Source organism: Propithecus coquereli, unplaced genomic scaffold (assembly GCF_000956105.1).
Source record: "Propithecus coquereli isolate 6110/MARCELLA unplaced genomic scaffold, Pcoq_1.0 Scaffold170, whole genome shotgun sequence".
Taxonomy (NCBI): Eukaryota; Metazoa; Chordata; class Mammalia; order Primates; family Indriidae; genus Propithecus; species Propithecus coquereli.
The window spans coordinates 3,910,888-3,928,720 of NW_012141636.1; the positions used below are offsets into that span (position 1 = coordinate 3,910,888).

At 47.3% G+C, this 17,833-nt stretch overlaps 1 protein-coding gene across 1 annotated transcript in view; it reads right to left on the reverse strand.

Annotated features, from left to right (window-relative positions):
• ME3 (malic enzyme 3, NADP(+)-dependent, mitochondrial) overlaps positions 1-17,833 on the reverse strand; it is a 204,984-nt gene that overhangs the window by 13,756 nt on the left and 173,395 nt on the right. Inside the window, exon 8 of the mRNA XM_012641853.1 lies at positions 13,532-13,641. Coding sequence (XP_012497307.1) covers positions 13,532-13,641 — 110 coding nt within the window. The remainder of the gene's footprint in view (positions 1-13,531; positions 13,642-17,833) is intronic.

Genomic DNA, 17,833 nt, shown 5'->3' on the forward strand with positions numbered 1-17,833 from the left:
TAAGTGTACATATAAGACTAACATCTATTGGATGTTGGGCAGAGGGGAGAGGGGAGGGGGAAGGGGGAGGAGGGAGGAGGGGATGGGTATATGCATACACAAAGAGTGCAATGTGCACCGCCCGAAGGATGGACATATTTGAAACTCAGACTTAGGGGGGAGGGGGGGCAAGGGCAACATACGTAACCTAAACATCTTGTACCCCTATGATATACTGAAATAAAAAAAAAAAAAGAACAAGACTCTGGGGTACTGGGGACACCATTGGTAACAAAATAGACTAGGTTCATGCCTCTTCATAAGGAAAGAAATTATTACATAATTAAAAAGTATAACAACTGTTATAAAGAAGTTCATGACATGCTCTTTGTTAGTTTATGTACGGAAAAGTGTAGTATCAATATCAACTTACCCTTGCAGCTTCATGCTTTCCTGTGTACTCTAAGTAGCAGTAGCATTATTCATTCTTCCCTAAACATGCCATGCATTTTTACACTTACATGCTTTTGTCCATGCTGTTCCCACTATCTTTTGATTTCCATTTTAACTTGATCATTGATCCAAGGATCATTCAGCAGCAGGTTAATTTCCATGACTGTGTAGATTTGAGTGTTTCTCTTGGAATTGCTTTCTAGTTTTATTACACTGTGGTTTGAGAAGACACATGGTATGATTTTGATGTTTTTGAATTTGTTGAGACTTGTTTTATGACCTAAGATATGAGCAATCTTGGAAAATGTTTCATGTGCTAATGAGAAGAATGTATATTCAGTAGTTTTGGGTGTAGAATGTTCTGTAAATGTCCGTGGGTTCCATTTGTTCTAGAGTCTCATTTAAGTCCAATCCTTCTTTATTCATTCTCTGCTTTGATGATCTGTCCAGTTTGGTCAGTGGGGTGTTGAAGTCCCCAGCAATTAAGATGCTACTGTTTATTTCTTTGCTTAGATTTAGTAGAATTTGCTTTACGAATCTGGGAACCTCTGTGTTTGGTGCATATATATTTAGGATTGTTATATCTTCTTGTTGAATCACGTCCTTTACCATTATATAATGACCATCTTTATCTTTTTTTTTACTATTGTTAATTTAAAGTCTATTTTATCTGATATGAGAATGGCTGCACTTGCTTACTTTTGGTTTCCATTTGCGTGGAATATTTTTTTCTATCTCTTTATCTTGATTCTTTGTGAGTCCTTATGGTTTAGATGTGTTTTTTGGAGACAGTAAATAGTTGGGTTGTGTTTTTCATCTATTCAGCTAGTCTATGTTTTTTAAGTGGGTTATTCAGACTATTCATGTTCAGTGTTAGTATTAATATGTGGGATGCTGTTCTGTTCATTATGTTGGATGATACCTTGTTTTGTTTTCCCTCTTGTGCAATTGTTTTACAAGAGCTGTGAGCTTTAACTTTTGAGGGTTTTTACATTGGTGGGTATCTATTATGTTGTTCCATGTATAACACACTTTTGAGTATTTCCTGTAGGGCAGGTCTAGTAGTGACAAATCCCTTTAGTGTTTGCCTATCTGGAAAAGTCTTTATTTCTCCATCATTTATGAAACTTAGTATTGCTAGATACAAAATTCTTGGCTGGCTGTAGTTCTTTTTAAAAAGACTGAGATGAGGCCTCAATCCCTTCTGGCTCTTAAGGTCTCCATTGAGAAGCCTGCTGTTAGCCTGATGGGTTTTCCTTTGTAGGTCAGTTGTTGCTTTCATCTTCCAGCTTGTATAATTTTCTCCTTCATTTTGACTTTGGCCAGGTTGATGACTGTGTGTTTTGGAAATGTCCTATTTCCTAAGAATCTCCCTAGTGTTTGATGACCATCTTGTATCTGGATATCTGAGTCTCTGGTGATAACAGGGAAGTTCTCCCCAGTAATTCCCTCAAATAGGTTTTCCATGCTTTTTGCTTTTTCTTCTTCTCCCTCTGGGATACCTATAAGTTGTATATTGGCTCATTTCATGTAGTCCCATATTTCTCTAAGTGATTGTTCATTCTTCTTTATTTCTTTTTCTGCATCATTTTTCTGACTGACTGGGTTAGTTCGAAAACCTTGTCTTCAAGCTCTGAGATTCTTTCTTCTGCTGGTCTAGCCTGTTGTCAAAGATTTCTGCTGTATTTTGTAATTCCTTAAATGACTCCTTCATTTCTTTAAGTTCTATTATATCCCTTTTTGCGCTATTTCTTTTGTGAGTTTTTCATATTTTTCATTCATGTCCTGAAATATTTTTTTGGCTTCTTTGTGTTGGTTTTCAACTTTCTCTTCAGTTCCGTTTATCTTATTTGCCATTCATATTCTGAATTCCATTTCTGACATTTTTTTTCCCCTAGTCCATCTCTTTCTCCACATTTCTGACATTTCAACAATTTCCTTTTGGTTGTGGTCTACTGCTGTGGATCTACTGTGATCCTCTGAGGGTGTGGACCTACCTTGTTTTGGCATGTTTCCTGAATTCTTTTGCTGGTTTCTTCTCATCTGAAACCTCTTCTCTCAGCTCAGGGCTGATAGGTTTGAGGCACACCTGTTCTCCTTTCCTGGGAACTCTCCTACTTAGTGAGAAAAAGGAGAGGTCCCTATATAGGGCTATTGTGTCCTACTTTGGAGGACTGACCCAGACCCCGTAAGAGAGGAGCAGACTCACTGAGAGCCTATAATGCAGCTGTTCACCTGCACTGTCCCATTTCCTTGTGGTTGTCACAGTCCGAGTTGGTGCTGGGAGGTATTTGTACAGAGCGGTGGGTTGGTCCCCAGGCTGCTGTTGGAAGCTCAGGCAGGGGGCTGGGCAAGTCCCTCTCCATGAAGGCAGTGGTTTGACCTCAGCCAGCACCTGGGTGTGACCTTGGTAGGCACCTGGGCGAGTTGCAGGACTTTTGTGGGTGCCCGGATGCATCTTGGGACTGCAGCCGGTGGTGGGACGGGTTGTGGGACTTTGACAGGTACCTGAACATGTCACAGGACTGTAGCTAGTGGTGGGTCAGGTTGCATTGTGAGACTGAAGCCAGCAGCAGGGTGGATCGCAGAACCTTGGCGGGTGCCTGCACGGGTTGCAGGACCTTGGTGGGTGCCTAGACAGGTTGAGGGGCTTTTGCTTGTGCCTGGGCAGGTCATGGGCTGCAGTGGCTGGGCCACCTGTGGCTGGCAGGGCAGGGAATTGCATGGCTAAGGCTGTACCTCTGCCCAGGTCTGACTGTGGCAGCTGCCATGGTATTACTCCGGTGGTAGCAGCGGTGCTGTCGAGATGGTGAGCTGATGGTGCCAGATGCTGAGGGCCGGTGGGTGCCTGCTCTGCTCAGATCCCTGGGAGGTGGCCGGTGAGGGAGATTGGGGGGTGCATGGCATCCAATCGCAGTGCACATGAGAGGCCTGCCCTTCCCTGCTCCCTCCCTGGCCTGGCAGGGGTAATGGGGAGGTGGCTGCAATGGAGCTGACCCCTCTGCAGACTGGGCGCCCTGAGGGTGAGAGCACAGATCGGTGTCTGTCACAGCGACCTGGGACCAGAAGCTGTCGGGACTCCACTGTGCCTGCTGTCGGTGCAATGCTGCTGCACAGTCTCCAGGCAGTTTCCTGATCAGTTCAGAGGCCTGCTATGGTGGAGAAGCCCCCTCGCAGCTCGGGTTGCAGTGTCCGCTGGGGGAGTGAGGAGCCTGGGGCATCTCCCCCTGTCCCTTCCCCATGTGGGGACGCTTCCCTCAGGTACCTCTGAACTTGCTAAGTGGATCACCCTTCCTCTCTCTGCCCCACTTTGGGTGTCCCCAGTTGCTTCTATGATGATTCACAATGCTCTCTCTGAGATGGTCCATCCCCAGGTGAACCTCTACCTGCGACCTTTAATCCTCTCCTTGTGAGAGGCGAGTGCGGGCTGCTTCTAGTCCACCATCTTTGCCACCTCCCTCCACTGTCTGCATGATCCTTTTCCAGTTCATTATTTATTCCTTAAGACTCAGCCCAGATGATCAGCAGTGCATTCCTTGCTCCCCCCATGCATCATTAACCACCCTTTCTTTTCCAAAATCTACTTTTTATCTAACCTGAAAGAAGCTGGGCTGTAGCATGGTCAGGCCCAGCACTGTACTACATTCAAAAACAACCCCAAGGTGACATCCAAGAAAGCATCAGAAAGCAATTTAAATAATTATTTAAGTCACTTAAAGAGGGGGTGAGGAGAACTGCATTGTACAACCCTCCCCCAATTCCCCAAATCCTCTTTCTCCATAATTTTCTCCAAAGTCTACTTCCTATGGCAGCAGCTCCCCATTTCTGCCTCCTCACATTTCAGTGAAAGGCTACAAGGACAGCTGCCATTTTATTGGCCTTGGCTCAGCACTATGTGCTTACCAGTATTTGCTTATTTATTCTCTGCCCTTAAAACCCACTTTCATTTTAGTTCTACTGAGTCAGAATCTGTATTTCAGAAGTTCCCCAGATGATGTGTATGCCCATTTGAGTTTGAGACACACTGAACTAGACGGCTTCTCTGGGCGAGGTGCTGGTTTCCTGCCACTGGGCAGAGGGAGTTTTTTGCTTAGCAGATTCTATCTCAGGGCAGCCTTCTGCCTCTTGAAAGGAGGTGACATGCACAGCACAGGCCACCAGAGGGCACCGAAGGCATTCCATCAGAGACATTCCCAACGACACCACACTGGATGGGTCTTTTCCTTTCTGGGTGTGAAATATTTTGGGGGGTTATTTGCAGGTTAGATAACTGGGCTGATTCTCAGAAATTCAGCACTGGATGAGGATGGGAGCTCATGATTCAGCAAGTGTACAGATAAGGAAACAGAAGCAGAGGGTGGCTTGTCCTGCTCAGTCGCCCAGTTGGAAGCAAAGCAAGGAAGCCTGAGGTGCTGCTTGTACCCTTCTGGATCTGTGCACCTCAGGCCACCTTTCCCAACTGCAGCTGAAGGCAGCAGGAGAGGCATTATGGGGTTTCCCTGGGGGACATCGGAGCGGGGTGGCAGCGGAGGCAGAGGGACGTGAACTTAGGCAATGGATGCTAACATTCAGCCGTGGCTCTGGAAGGGATGGGGAACACAAAGCAGTGGGAAATGTGATGGGAAAGAGTCACACATTTCAACGGAAGGATACAGGGCAGCTGCCATTTACTGATCACTCTTACTGTGGCCTTGGCTCAGTGCTATGTGCTTACTAGTAATTGCTCGTTTAATCTCCCAACAACTCTATGGAGTAGCTACTATTGTGCTCCAATTTTTTCCCACAGAAGTGGAAAGTGAGGCTCAAAGGAAATAGAAATGATCAGGACAGAACTGAATCCTGTCAGCGAATGTATAAGCCCTCTGCCCCCGTGTCCACGTCCTTTGCCTTTCCTCCTGTTACCACTGATGTGCTTCCCCACTCCTGGTTAGAGCACCACTTGTGCACTGCATCCCATCCTTTCTGTCCACTGAAGGAATTTTTCCTGTTATTCCCTCCCCCATTTCTTGCACATGCAATTTCTCTCTCTCTACTGGATCATACCTATCAGCATATAAATACGTTACAAAGCTCCCATATTTAAAAAGCCCTCCCTTGACCCTATGTGGTTCCCATCCTATTTCATATGCCCCTTCATAGCAAACCGTTCTAAAGAGCTGAATATAGTCACTGTCTCCGTTTCCTTTCTTCTCAGTCTCCATGAAACCCAGGCCAATCAGGTGACTGACCCACCTCTTGTCAAGGTCACCAAGCACCTCCACCTTGCCAAATTCAGTGGTCAATTCTCAGCCTCCTCTTCCTTGACCTCTCCATAGCATTTGATACTGTTGCCCATTCTTTGGGGAAACTCTTTCTGCACTTGGCTTCTGGAACCCCATACTCACTGAATACCTCCCTGGCTACTTCTTCATGGTCTCTTTTCTGGGATCTTCCTTGGAGACCATACTCAGAGGTGACAAGACATGCTAACTTAAGACCAGAGCTCAAGAAGAAAAAAACAGTTCTTAAGCCCCAAGTTATAAAGTTCGGCAGTAAATTTATCATCTCCATCATTAACTTGCATTTTTCGGGGGCTCTTGGGCTATGTGCCAGGGATTTAAAACTGGAGAGGAAGGAAGCTACTTAACTTTTTGAAGGTAACTACCCTGAGAAGCCCATGGTCCAGGGATGTTCTGGAACATGGCTTGTGCCCATAAATGCCACAGGCAGCTGAAAGTGTGACTGGTTGTTCCCATTCATGACAAAAGAAAACCAAGTTTTCTTTTCTTTTTTTTTTTTTTTTGAGACACAGTCTCACTGTGTTGCCCAGGCTAGAGTGAGTGCCGTGGCGTCATCCTAGCTCACAGTAACCTCAAACTCCTGGGCTTAAGCGATCCTCCTGCCTCAGCCTCCCAAGTAGCTGGGACTACAGGCATGCGCCACCATGCCCGGCTGATTTTTTCTATATATTTTTAGCTGTCAATTAATTTCTTTCTATTTTTGGTAGAGACGGGCTCTCGCTCTTGCTCAGGCTGGTCTCGAACTCCTGAGCTCAAACGATCCACCTGCCTCGGCCTCCCAGAGTGCTAGGATTACAGGCGTGAGCCACCGCGCCCAGCCCCAAGTTTTCTTTTTTAGAGGGAGCTTTCCATAATTACATTTCTTGCAAACTGAGTGCTTGAGGTTATAAGTTCAGGAAATAGCACAAAAGGACAAGCTGAAAACGTAGTTTCTGCTTTTAACAGTCACATTTGACAAAGTTAAAGGAGTTCCATGCTGAACAACGGGTTGTTGGAGGAAAGAAAAAGAATTCATTGCTTTATCAGGTGAGGGAGGCCTGCTGACCCAGGCAGCAAGAAGGACAGGGAGAGTTAGGCTCAGTCAGGGTCTGGCCAAGATGGCCTTGAAGGCCTGGGGCCCTGGGAGGACTGGACAGCCTCTGCTGTAGGGCCAGCCCGACTTCCATGATCCACAAGAATTCCCTTCCCACAGCAGCTACTACCATTCATTTATTCCCACAGCAGTTACTGCCATTCATTTTATTCATGAGCATGTACTGAATGCCTGTTCTGGGCCTTCACTGGGCTAGGCCTTGAATATATAAAGATGAATAAAAAAGTCATGTTCTCAGGAGTTGCCAGGATAAATGTTCAGAAAATTCAGCTCCTTATTAAACACCAAGCGAAGGCCTTCTAGACTACTTCAACGCTATTTCTATGTCACAGGGAGATTCTAGAGCCCTTGGACTCTCTAGAGGGCAGTTCCCGGCCCATGGAGAAGGCAGGGTTAGGCCTAGTCTGCCACAGTTTGGAAGGAGCCAGGGGGAATAATTACCATGTTTTTGGCTTCTCTGGGGTGTTAGCTGTTGCAGCAAGCTGAAAGGGACATAGGTCTCAGAGGAACCAGGATCAGAGACAGGAAACTGATATGAACGTCAGGGCTGGGGACAGCACTGGAAGAGAAGAAAAGCCTCAGAACCCAGGACCTAGTGAAAGGGAAGGCTTTGGGAACTGGGGAGAGATGAGGTTAAAGAGACCAGGGGAGGGCCTGTGGGGGAGAGATGAAGGAAAGACCTGAACTACTGCTCAGTGGGTGTGGTAGTGGTGGGGAAGGGTGCCAGAGAGGGCAGTAGATCCCTGACAGCCAAAAGCAACCCTGGTGTCTTGTGAATAGGACAAAACAAAAAAGTCTTCAGAACTGGGCTGTCCCTGCCTGTCTGTCCCCTGTGTGGCATCTAGGCCAATGAAAAGTCCCCCCGTCCCATGCCAATGAAGTTATCATCTTCCAAGAGCCCCATTCATGGCCCTGGGGAACTTTGAGGCTTCTGCAAAGTGGGTGACCATTGTCCAGTGTTACTCCTGGGTTCTGGGAAAGGGTGGGGTCATCTAGGTGCCTGTAGTTTGGCCCTGGATGCGGTGACTCTTGAGCCTTTAAGGACAAACAGACACTAGCCAAGAGCAGGAAGGGAGTTCTAGGTGAAGGGACCAGAATATTCAAAGTCACAGGCTTGGCAGAAAACTCACAGTGATTTATGCAATGGGCTGGAAGAATAGGGTATATGAGGGAAAGGGGAGCAAAGTGAGATGAGGCCCTGCCTCTCTCCTCCTCAGGCTTCCCCAGTCCCATGCTGACACTTACCCCCATCAAAACCTCTCTGTCTTCGGTCTCGCCCCTTCTGTCCTTCCTCCCATACCTGTGTTCGAGAGCCTGCTATGCACCAGAGTTGTTAGTAATAGGCATCAGAAACTGTCCCTGCCTCTACATTACTACAGTCCTACAGCCACCTAGTGCCATGAACGAGCTGGAAATGCCTAACAATAAATTGGCGCAGGCTCCAACCAACCAGAACAGACACTGGCCTTATAAAAGCGCCCTGACCACTCTAGCGATACTGGCTGATGAGCAGGTGTGGCTGCTAAAACTACTATGTCCATTTTACAGATGAGGAAAAGAAGACTTTGAGGATTTAAGCCACTTGGCCCAAGCCCCAAAGCAGGAAAGTGGGGGTTCAGACCTGGACTTGTCTCAGTCCGTCTGACTGTTAAGCACTCTGGCTCACAATTAAAACTTAAAAGTGTGAAGGGTGACGATGGCCTGACAGAGTGCACTGGTACCTTGAAGGGCTGCCTGGCCCCAGGATGTGGCAGGACCGGGGTGAGGCAGGGCCAGGGAAGACTGGTGCGCTGGAGGATGCTTTGGGGCGGGTGAGCCAGTGGGGCTTCCTGTCTCCAGCCACACTGTGTGGTCAGCTTGCACGCGGAGGCCAGGAACCTGCGGTCACTAGGCCGGCAGCATCCTGGGCCTGGCTCCTTGTGCATGGCTCTCCTTCCTTCCCTAGGACAAAACTGGCCTGTCCCCCACCTTGGCCATCCCTACTGCCTTTCCCCTTTCGGGCCTCTCTTTCCTCCCGTAAGAGCAAAGATGCTTCTCTGGACCCAGCTGAAACAACAAAAGTCACCTGAGCCGCTGCCTTTTCCAAAATTCCTGAAGAGGCTGCCAGCGATGAGTCAGTGCGTCGGCAGCTCCGCTTGCCAAGGACCAGCCCGGGCCTGGGCTGAAGCCTCGTGTGAGTCTGAGCTGGGGTGGGAGGCAGAGCTGATCAGAAGCCCTGGGGAGCTCTTTTCCCGTCAACTGTGGGGGCTCCAGAGGCCCAGCCCTGTGGCCAGCCCCGTGGGGTCACTGGTTCTGAGGTGCGTGGCACAGTGGGACCGGCTGGGAGACAGTTCAGATAACGTGCCCCAGGCTCCTGCTCAGCACCAGGCCATGGCCCTGCTCTCACAGAGCTCAGACTCCAGTTATATCTTTCCTTGTCCCACTGCGGACATGAGGCTGGGCTGGGGTCCAGAGCAGGTAGCACAGCCCTACTCTCATTTTTATATGGGTTGCTTGGTTCCAGCCTCCGCCACATGTGGGTCTCAGGCAGATTCTGAGAATCTGTCCCCAGGCCCTGCTGGGTGAACTGGGCTGGTCCCCAGCTCCCACGTGCAGTGTGGTTTTGGTTTCCATTTACTGTGATTCCTCACTGCTCGCTCCTCCCTCCCTCCGTCTCCCAACCCTCTTCAATCCTGTGCATGGAGGTACTCCTCTCTTACTTTTGAGCACAGCTATGTAGTTTTCTATTTCGTTTCTCCTTACTTTGCATTTGGAAATAAAAGGGCACAATTCCAGCATGGGTTGAATCTTCCATGTTGGACCCTTAGACCTGGAATTCCTCGCCAGTCTTCTCATTGCCCTTGTAGCAATGAGGACACACATCACAGGCTTCTGCGCCCATCACTAACCAGCCGTGACTGTGGCGGGTCCCTTCCATAGCTGGGCCTCATTCTCGGGTCTGTGTGCTGCAGGAGTCGGAGGAGGGGATGGGGAGAGGGAGAGGAGAGCAGCTGGATGCCGAGAAGCAGTGACACCCACACTCACGCAGGTCTGGAATTTAGTCCTTAATGAGAAGACCCTCTCCACCACCACACACACACACACACACACACACACACACACACACACACGCACACGGGAGCAATAGGCAGTTTGATATCACTGAGAGTGGGGAGAATTCCAAGTCAGAAATAACTAGCTTCTAGTCCCAACTTTGTGCCTGTCTGGCAGTGGCCGTGAGCGAGCTTTAATCCCTTGGACTTCAGTTTTCTTATTAGTGAGATGGGACAGCTATGTCTGTCCTCCCACGAGGGGAGGGGGTTGTTGCCAGGAACTTGTGAGATATGTGGAGAAAAGCACTTTTTCAACCTAAATTTCTGTGTGCATGCAAAATATTAATATTTGGCACAGTTTGGGTCCTCTGGGAAGCAGATTCTGAGGCATATGGAGTGTCGGGGATGTTTTTAGGAAGTAACCTTGTGGGAAAGAGGGGAAGGAAGCAGGACGGGTCCAGGGGAAGCTGAGCTGAGACATAGGCCCCAAAACCTCAGCCAGCCTCACGGGGAGCTTGGGTTGTCCTGCACTGGACTGAAATAGCTGGGCCTTTGTATCCCCTCATCCCTGGGTGAGGAAGGCCCCAGCTGGGCAGGGCCGTGGGCGAGGTGTCTTTCTGTAGCCCAGGCTCTGCCTGATGCAGGCTCTGCCTGATGTGCTGACAGCCCTGCTGTCAGCTGGGGCAACAAGCCCTTCCTTGCAGGAGGATCTGGGCAGTGCATGTCCAGCCTACCTCTTTACTGTTGTTAATTACATGGTCACACCTAAATGCCAGGCTGCTCTGATCGAAGTGCTACTGCCGTTCCAGCACTACCTGCCAGCTGTGCTCATGACTTCCAGATTGATGGCTTTAGTCTTTAATTTCTGAGAAAAGAATGGGAAATTCCTCTTCTGTTTGCTTGGGGACCCAGAAAACTATCCTGCCTGGCTTTGCCTGGGAGCGAAATAGACTCTAGAAGTAGGACATAAAAACCAATGAATTTAAACAAAAGAATTGATTGAATTGAAAACAAAAAGCTCCATGTGTACACATGCAGTACACACATGTGAATATGTGTATACATATGAGTATGAGCACATGGGGTGTTCAGAGTAGACACACCACATGAATGGGTGGGTGTGCTTGTAAAATGTGAGTTTGTGTGTGTAGATATCATTCATTCATTCTTTAGACATCTATTAAGCATCCATAATGTGCCAGGCATGGTGCTGGGAGCTGGGGAACAAGAATAGATAAGACGTGGTTCCTGCCCCTGGAAGGAAGCTTATCATCTCGCGGGGAGGCAGACAACACAATCCGGGCATTCGAGGTACAGGGTGGTAAGAGGACGAACAGAGGGGAACACCTGGGTGTGTACCAAATCAGACTGGGGGAGCAGGGCTGATGTGGGGCCTCCCCTGGGCAGGAGACCCCGGAGCTGAGTCTTGAAGGGTGAGCAGGAGTTGCTCCAGCAAAGACGATGGGAACGCGTGAGCAGGACTTTCACATGCAGAGAGGAATGACTGGTAAGGAGGTCACAGGAGTAAAAGTGAAGGCAGGGTCAGAGGAGAAGAGACATCATGAAGTCTTATGTTTTCAGTGAAGGAGAGTGAACTTTCTCATGAGAGGGGGCGGCGTGGTGAGTCATATTTTCATCCAGCGGCACATTCTGGCAGCAGTATGGGCGGATGGGGGCTGAGGGCCTGCAGGGCCCGGCTGTGTTCCTGTGAGTGTGTTTATGAGGATGCATACACACGCGGCTGTCTGTGTGTCTGTACATCTGGAGACTGTGCACCAGGTGTGCCGGCTGCATGGACTGATTTCCACTCCCACCCTCTGGCCTTGGGAGCCCAGTGGGTTCAGGAGACTGGCTGTCCCGCTGCTGACTCACGCGTGCGTGGCATGCGCGGGAGCTGGGCAGGGGCTGGTGGCAGGTGCTTCCTCCAGGGCTGCACACACACACCCCTGCCTGCCCGGGCTGACAGTGAGGGGACTGGCAGTGGGGAAAGAATGCTTTCCTCCCCTAGCCAGTCTTCCTGGATGGCACTGTTCTGCCCTGCCTGTGTCCTGGCTGGTGCAGTGACATTGGGCTAGCCATGCCAATGGCCCGGGCATCAGGGCAAGGTGGAGACAGAGGGGAGACCGCTGGTGGGGAGGAGCTGCCATGACCCAGCTTTCCCCTTCTGGGTCTCCTCTCTCTGGACACCCTCTCTTCAGACACTGAAGTCATATATTTTGAACTTAATTATCTAGCAGTGTGCTGTAACTGTGATATCTTGCCTTTTAAAAATTTATGACAAATACAAAACATCATCTGCCACATTTCTTATATCCTATAATGTGGACCATGAGAGAAAAAAAAGGCACTTGGTTTGCAATATAAGACCTGGGAATGGTACGGTGAGTGGTCATGAACTTGGAATTTAGAGTCCAAATGCCGGGGCTCAAATCCCAACTCTACACTTACTGGCTATGAAAGTTACTTACTCTCTGTGCCTCAGTTTTTTGATTATAAAACAGAGATGCTAATATCTCATAAAATTAAATGTTTAAAGTGCTCAGAACAGTGCCTGATTTATAATAAATATTCAGCTATAAACCTCAGCAATTATTACCTGGGTTTGCGTACTCTTAGGTCTAGCCCTAACTCACTTGATGAAAAGTTATGATCTCTTTGTGCTTCTAGAGAAAACATCTGGCAAGACAAGAAGTTGCCAATCTTTATGTCTAAGCACAAACACCTGCCCCCCACCAACTTGTTCTTTCTGCCTGACATAGATCTTTTGTTTTAAACAATTTTGCTTGGCAAATCTCATTTATTAAATGATAACCTACATGGGCTCACCAAGGTTTCTTTTGGGCTTTACAAAATGCTAGGAATAGCTCACAGTGTTCCTCCCTGTAAACTCCTGGATCAGTTGAGATAATTCTTGAGAGGCCAGTCTTTCTACCCCACCTTCATAAACTAGCACCTCCACAGGAAGAAGCAAGTGCCTTCAGATATTTCTGGGTCATAGAATAGGTAACCACGTGGACTCTGAACTAGAAGATGTTTCATGTTGGCTTTTGAAGTGCTCTGTGTCCCTGGTGCCAGTGTCTGTCAGGGTTATCATTGTGCGCAGCACACATTCCAGGCAAGTTCAGCGAAGGAATTGTCCTGACTCCCCGACAGGGATACACCTTGTGTCTGGAAAATCCAAAAGCAACTTCTTATGGCTGGGGAAGGCCATTTTTATGGTGATTGATGTTTTGGCCCAATGAGTTCTATGTGCTAGTACTTTCTATACATTAGCTCTTTAAATTTTCATAATACTCTTCCAAGGCAGTTATTACCATCTCCATTGAATATATGATAAAACTGTGGTCAGAGAAGTGATTTGTCCAAATACAACTAGCTAGTAAATTACAACAATGTTTAGAATTTCTTACATTAATTAAATCACATAATTCTTACCTACCTCTGCAGTAGTAATGATCTCCATTTTATAGACAAGGATACTGAGGCTTAGCAAAGTTAAGGGACTTGTTCAAGGTCACAGAACTAAGAATTAGCCAAGTGGGAGTTGAATCCAAGTTTAATGTTCTTTCTTCAATAAGTGCTGGCAGCAAACTAGCTATGAGGTGACGCTCCTTCCCCATCCCTTAGGCATCCTGGTGAGCTTTGAAAAAAGGTGTTAGTCTCCAGTGGCTTTGTCAGGTGGGGTGGAAACCTACCTTGGATGTCATCATTGAACATGCAGTATTTGTTGCGGTATTTGTTGAGCAGGCGGAAGGCATTGGCATTGGCAAAGTCTTCAAACTGGATGAGGCAATTTATTCCAAACCTGTGTGGAGGGAGAGGAGAAAATGCACCTCCCCTTGAGGCAGATTCCTGGCAGGTCCCAGCCTGCACTGGGGAGGTGGGAGGTGCAGGCCAGGGGGTAGGAGGTGGTCTAGTTCCTTCATTGAGGTTTTTGCCACCTGGCTGGCTCCTGGACTCCTAGGCTTGGAGCCCTGCCTGCCCCATCGTGGACAAGAATGGGGAAGGGAGAGAGTAGGGCACTGGGCTTGTGGTCAGCCAAGTAGCTAATGTGGGCTGGTGGCTTCCATGGGCTGCCAGTGCAGACCCCAGGAGTGCCAGGATGGCTGAGATAGGACCTGCCTTCTCTATAGTCTGTGGCCACCTGAGATCCCCAAAGAAGGCTCACACCAAACCCAAGGACATGCAAAGAGCCCAGCTTCCCCACCACGAGTAGCTGGGGAGCCTCTGCAGCCTCCAAACATCTCCCCTGCTGGACCCTGAGGCCTAGAGTTCCTCCACTAGAGACCTCTATGGGTTCAGGCATTATTCCCTGGTAAGATGTAAGGAAGGTTGGGAAAGGCCATTACATTAATCCACTGTCATCTACTAACACCTTGGCGAAGGTGTTCTCCAACTTGCAGGTACAGAAGAATCAGTTAAAGAGCTTGTTTAAAAAGCAGGTCACCAGGCCCATCTCACAGGGAGTCTCACTCAGTGAGGGTGGGACACAGGTCAGGAACTCACATTTTAAACAAGCATCCCAGATGGTTCTGATTCTGACAGTCTAGAGACCGTCAAGAGAGACGGCCTTGGTGGCGGAAGACAATGTCCGTGAAGCCGTTTGCTATGCCTTATTTAAAATCTATGCTACCGTTGCCTCCTAGATTTCGGGGTCTTCCTAAAAAGTGACTGGGTTTGCTAGAGTTTTATAATCTATTTTTCCTTTTACCAATTGTCTGTAAGGAAGCCGAGAGTGAAATTTTCTGCTCATTTGCAATAGGGGCCCTCAGCCTAGGCCTTCTGCACACAGATTTCCTTCTTATTCCATTCTTGCTTTTTGATCCTGGTGTTTGATAGTTTTGTTGATGTCTCTTTGGGAGCAAGTGTGGTACGAATTATTAAAAATTACTTAATACATGGACAAAAAGTAGGTTTCATCTCATGGGTCAATTCATGACTAACAGTATCTGAGGTCATGTTCATTGAGAAAAAATGTCCTGATTGGTGGGCTTCCTATGCTCTTGGGGCATCTTTCAACTTATTTATTTTATTTATTTTTATTTTTTTATGGATATCTAATAGTCGCACATATTTATGGGGTACATGTGATATTTTGATACAAGCAAACAATGTGTAATGATCAAATCTGGGTAACTGGGATATCCATATCTTCAAACATTTATCATTTCTTCGTGTTGAGAATATTCCAAATCTCCTTTTCTAGCTATTTTGAAATATACAATAAATTATGGTTAACTAAAGTTAACTATTATGCAACTGAACACTAGATCTTGTTCCTTCTATCTAACTGTATTTTTGTGCCCATTACTTGGGGCATCTTTCTTTTAATTTAATTTTTTTTTTTTTTTTGAGACAGAGTCTCACTCTGTTGCCCTGGCTAGAGTGAGTGCCGTGGCGTCAGCCTAGCTCACAGCAACCTCAAACTCCTGGGCTCAAGCAATCCTCCTGCCTCAGCCTCCCGAGTAGCTGGGACTACAGGCATGCGCCACCATGCCCGGCTAATTTTTTCTATATATTTTTTTAGTTGTCCAATTAATTTCTTTCTAATTTTAGTAGAGATGGGGTCTCGCTCTTGCTCAGGCTGGTTTCGAACCCCTGAGCTCAAACAATCCGCCCTTCTCGGCCTCCCAGAGTGCTAGGATTACAGGCGTGAGCCACCGCGCCCGGCCAAATTTAATTTTTTTAAATTTCAAAATATTAAGGGGGTATAAACGTTTTTGTTACATGGATACCTTGTATAATGCTGAAGTCAGGGCTTTCAGTGGCATCTTTCTGATGAGGCTGGTGGCTATGAGGGAAGGAGGAGCATTGAAATGGCCCAGAAAACATTTTTTCCAACCTCATAATTTTGCGCATGGCTTACCCCGTCCAGCAGAAATGCTAATGGGTGGGCAAATATTTGCTCCTGCCATGGTCCTTCCAGAGCCTTAGCTGGTCAGAGCTGCTGGTGGGGGTCTTTGGAGATGGGATCATGTCACAGGGGCAGAAATGCAGAGGCAGGGACTTGCTGCAGTTGGGGCTAAGAGTGCTGGGCGTGGGTCGGGAGCCTGTAGGCCTGACCTCGCTTCCCACACACAACCGAATGACCTGTGCATGTCACTTCACTGCTTGATTCTGTCTCGGTTTCTCAAGGTTTGATGGGCACAATAATATCTGCCTGGCCAACTCCTGTGGGCTGTTGTGAGGGTTAAAAGCTGAGGGTGGTTTTTTTCCTCCAGCTTTATTGAGGTATAATTGACAAATAAAAATTGTATATATTTAAGGTGCACAATGTGGTGATTTGATACAGGTATACATTGTGAAATAATTACCACAACAAAGCTAATTAACATATCCATCACCTCACATAGTTACCACTTTTGTGTGTGTGTGGTAAGAAAACTTCAGATCTATTCTCAGCAAACTTCAAGTATATAATACAGTATTATGAACTAAAGTCTCGGGGTGCTTTTTAGACTGTAAAGTGCTCAACACAAGCATCATTCTGGCACAACTCTTATTCACAGTCATAGAGCAAGTGCTGACGGGGTTGCGGTGGGGGCTCACTGTGTCTCCTGACCCACCATCCAGCTCTCTTTCCCTTGTACTAGAAATAGAAATGACAAATAAAACCTCCCATGCACAAATATAATGCCATGCTCGCCAGGCCAAAATTTACTGTGAATTTTTGTTCAGGGTATGAATTTCAAGTATTTGGATTGGGAGGGGGGAACAGAATGTCTTTGGTTGCTAGTGACATTTCGCTATATATAATTCCTACAAGACTCCCAGTGTTGCTCCACAACTGGCCTGGAGCTAAAATACTGAAAAGGTCAGACAACAAAACAATGTAATGAACATTCTCTGTCTCTGTCTCTCTCTGTCTCTCTCTCTCTTTCTCTCTCTCTCTCTCTCTCTCACACGCACACACACACACACACACACACACACACACACACACACACACACAAGCTTTAAGCAACACCACCACTCATCTGTTGAGGTAAAAATAAAGCAAGAATTATAAATAAGTACTTTTGTTCAGTGCATGATACTATTTCATATTTAATTCAGTTTTTTTTTTTTTTTTTTTTTGAGACAGAGTCTCACTGTGTTGCCCGGGCTAGAGTGCCATGGCGTGGTCTTAGCTCACAGCAACCTCAAACTCCTGGGCTCAAGCGATCCTCCTGCCTCAGCCTCCTGAGTAGCTGGGACTACAGGCGTGCGCCACCATGCCCAGCTAGTTTTTTCTATATGTTTTTAGTTGTTCAATTAATTTCTTTCTATTTTTAGTAGAGACTCGCTCTTGCTCAGGCTGGTTTCGAACTCCTGAGCTCAAATAATCCACCTGCCTTGGCCTCCCAGAGAGCTAGGATTACAGGCGTGAGCCACCGTGCCCAGCCTTTAATTCAGTTTTGTATAAGCAATCCTGCTCCCTCCCATGGAGCAATTTGATGGAATATAGAATAAAACCTCGTTAATTCAGGTTACTTTAATCGTAACTTGGAATTGCATAAAAGGCCACATGGATCACCCCTCCAATAACCTGGACTCAGAATTCCTAGGACTCCTTGGATTTAAGGACCTCTGGAACCCCTATCGACCTTGGTCACCCATCCCCATGGCTGCTCCCTGGAACTTTTATCACCAGAAACCACTCCTACTCTAGGATTTCATACTGTCCCCTCAGTCTCTGACCTTAGTCTTTCCTTCCACGTCCCCTCACTTCCACCACACCTGCTCTCTGTCAGCATTGAGATTTCTAGGCCCTTCACCGTGTTATCCAAGTCCCTCAGCCTCTCCGTTATGGCTTTTTATGAGGCTGGACCACGATCCAGTCTGAACCAAAGGTGGTTACTTCAGTGACTGTCTTAGCACCATCCATCATCCATCCATCCATCCATCCATCATCCATCCATCTATCATCCATCCTTCTATCTGAAAACATCTAGTGGGCACTTATGATGAGCCAATACTGTAGTTCAACGTTTTAGGAAGAGGTGGATACATGAAAA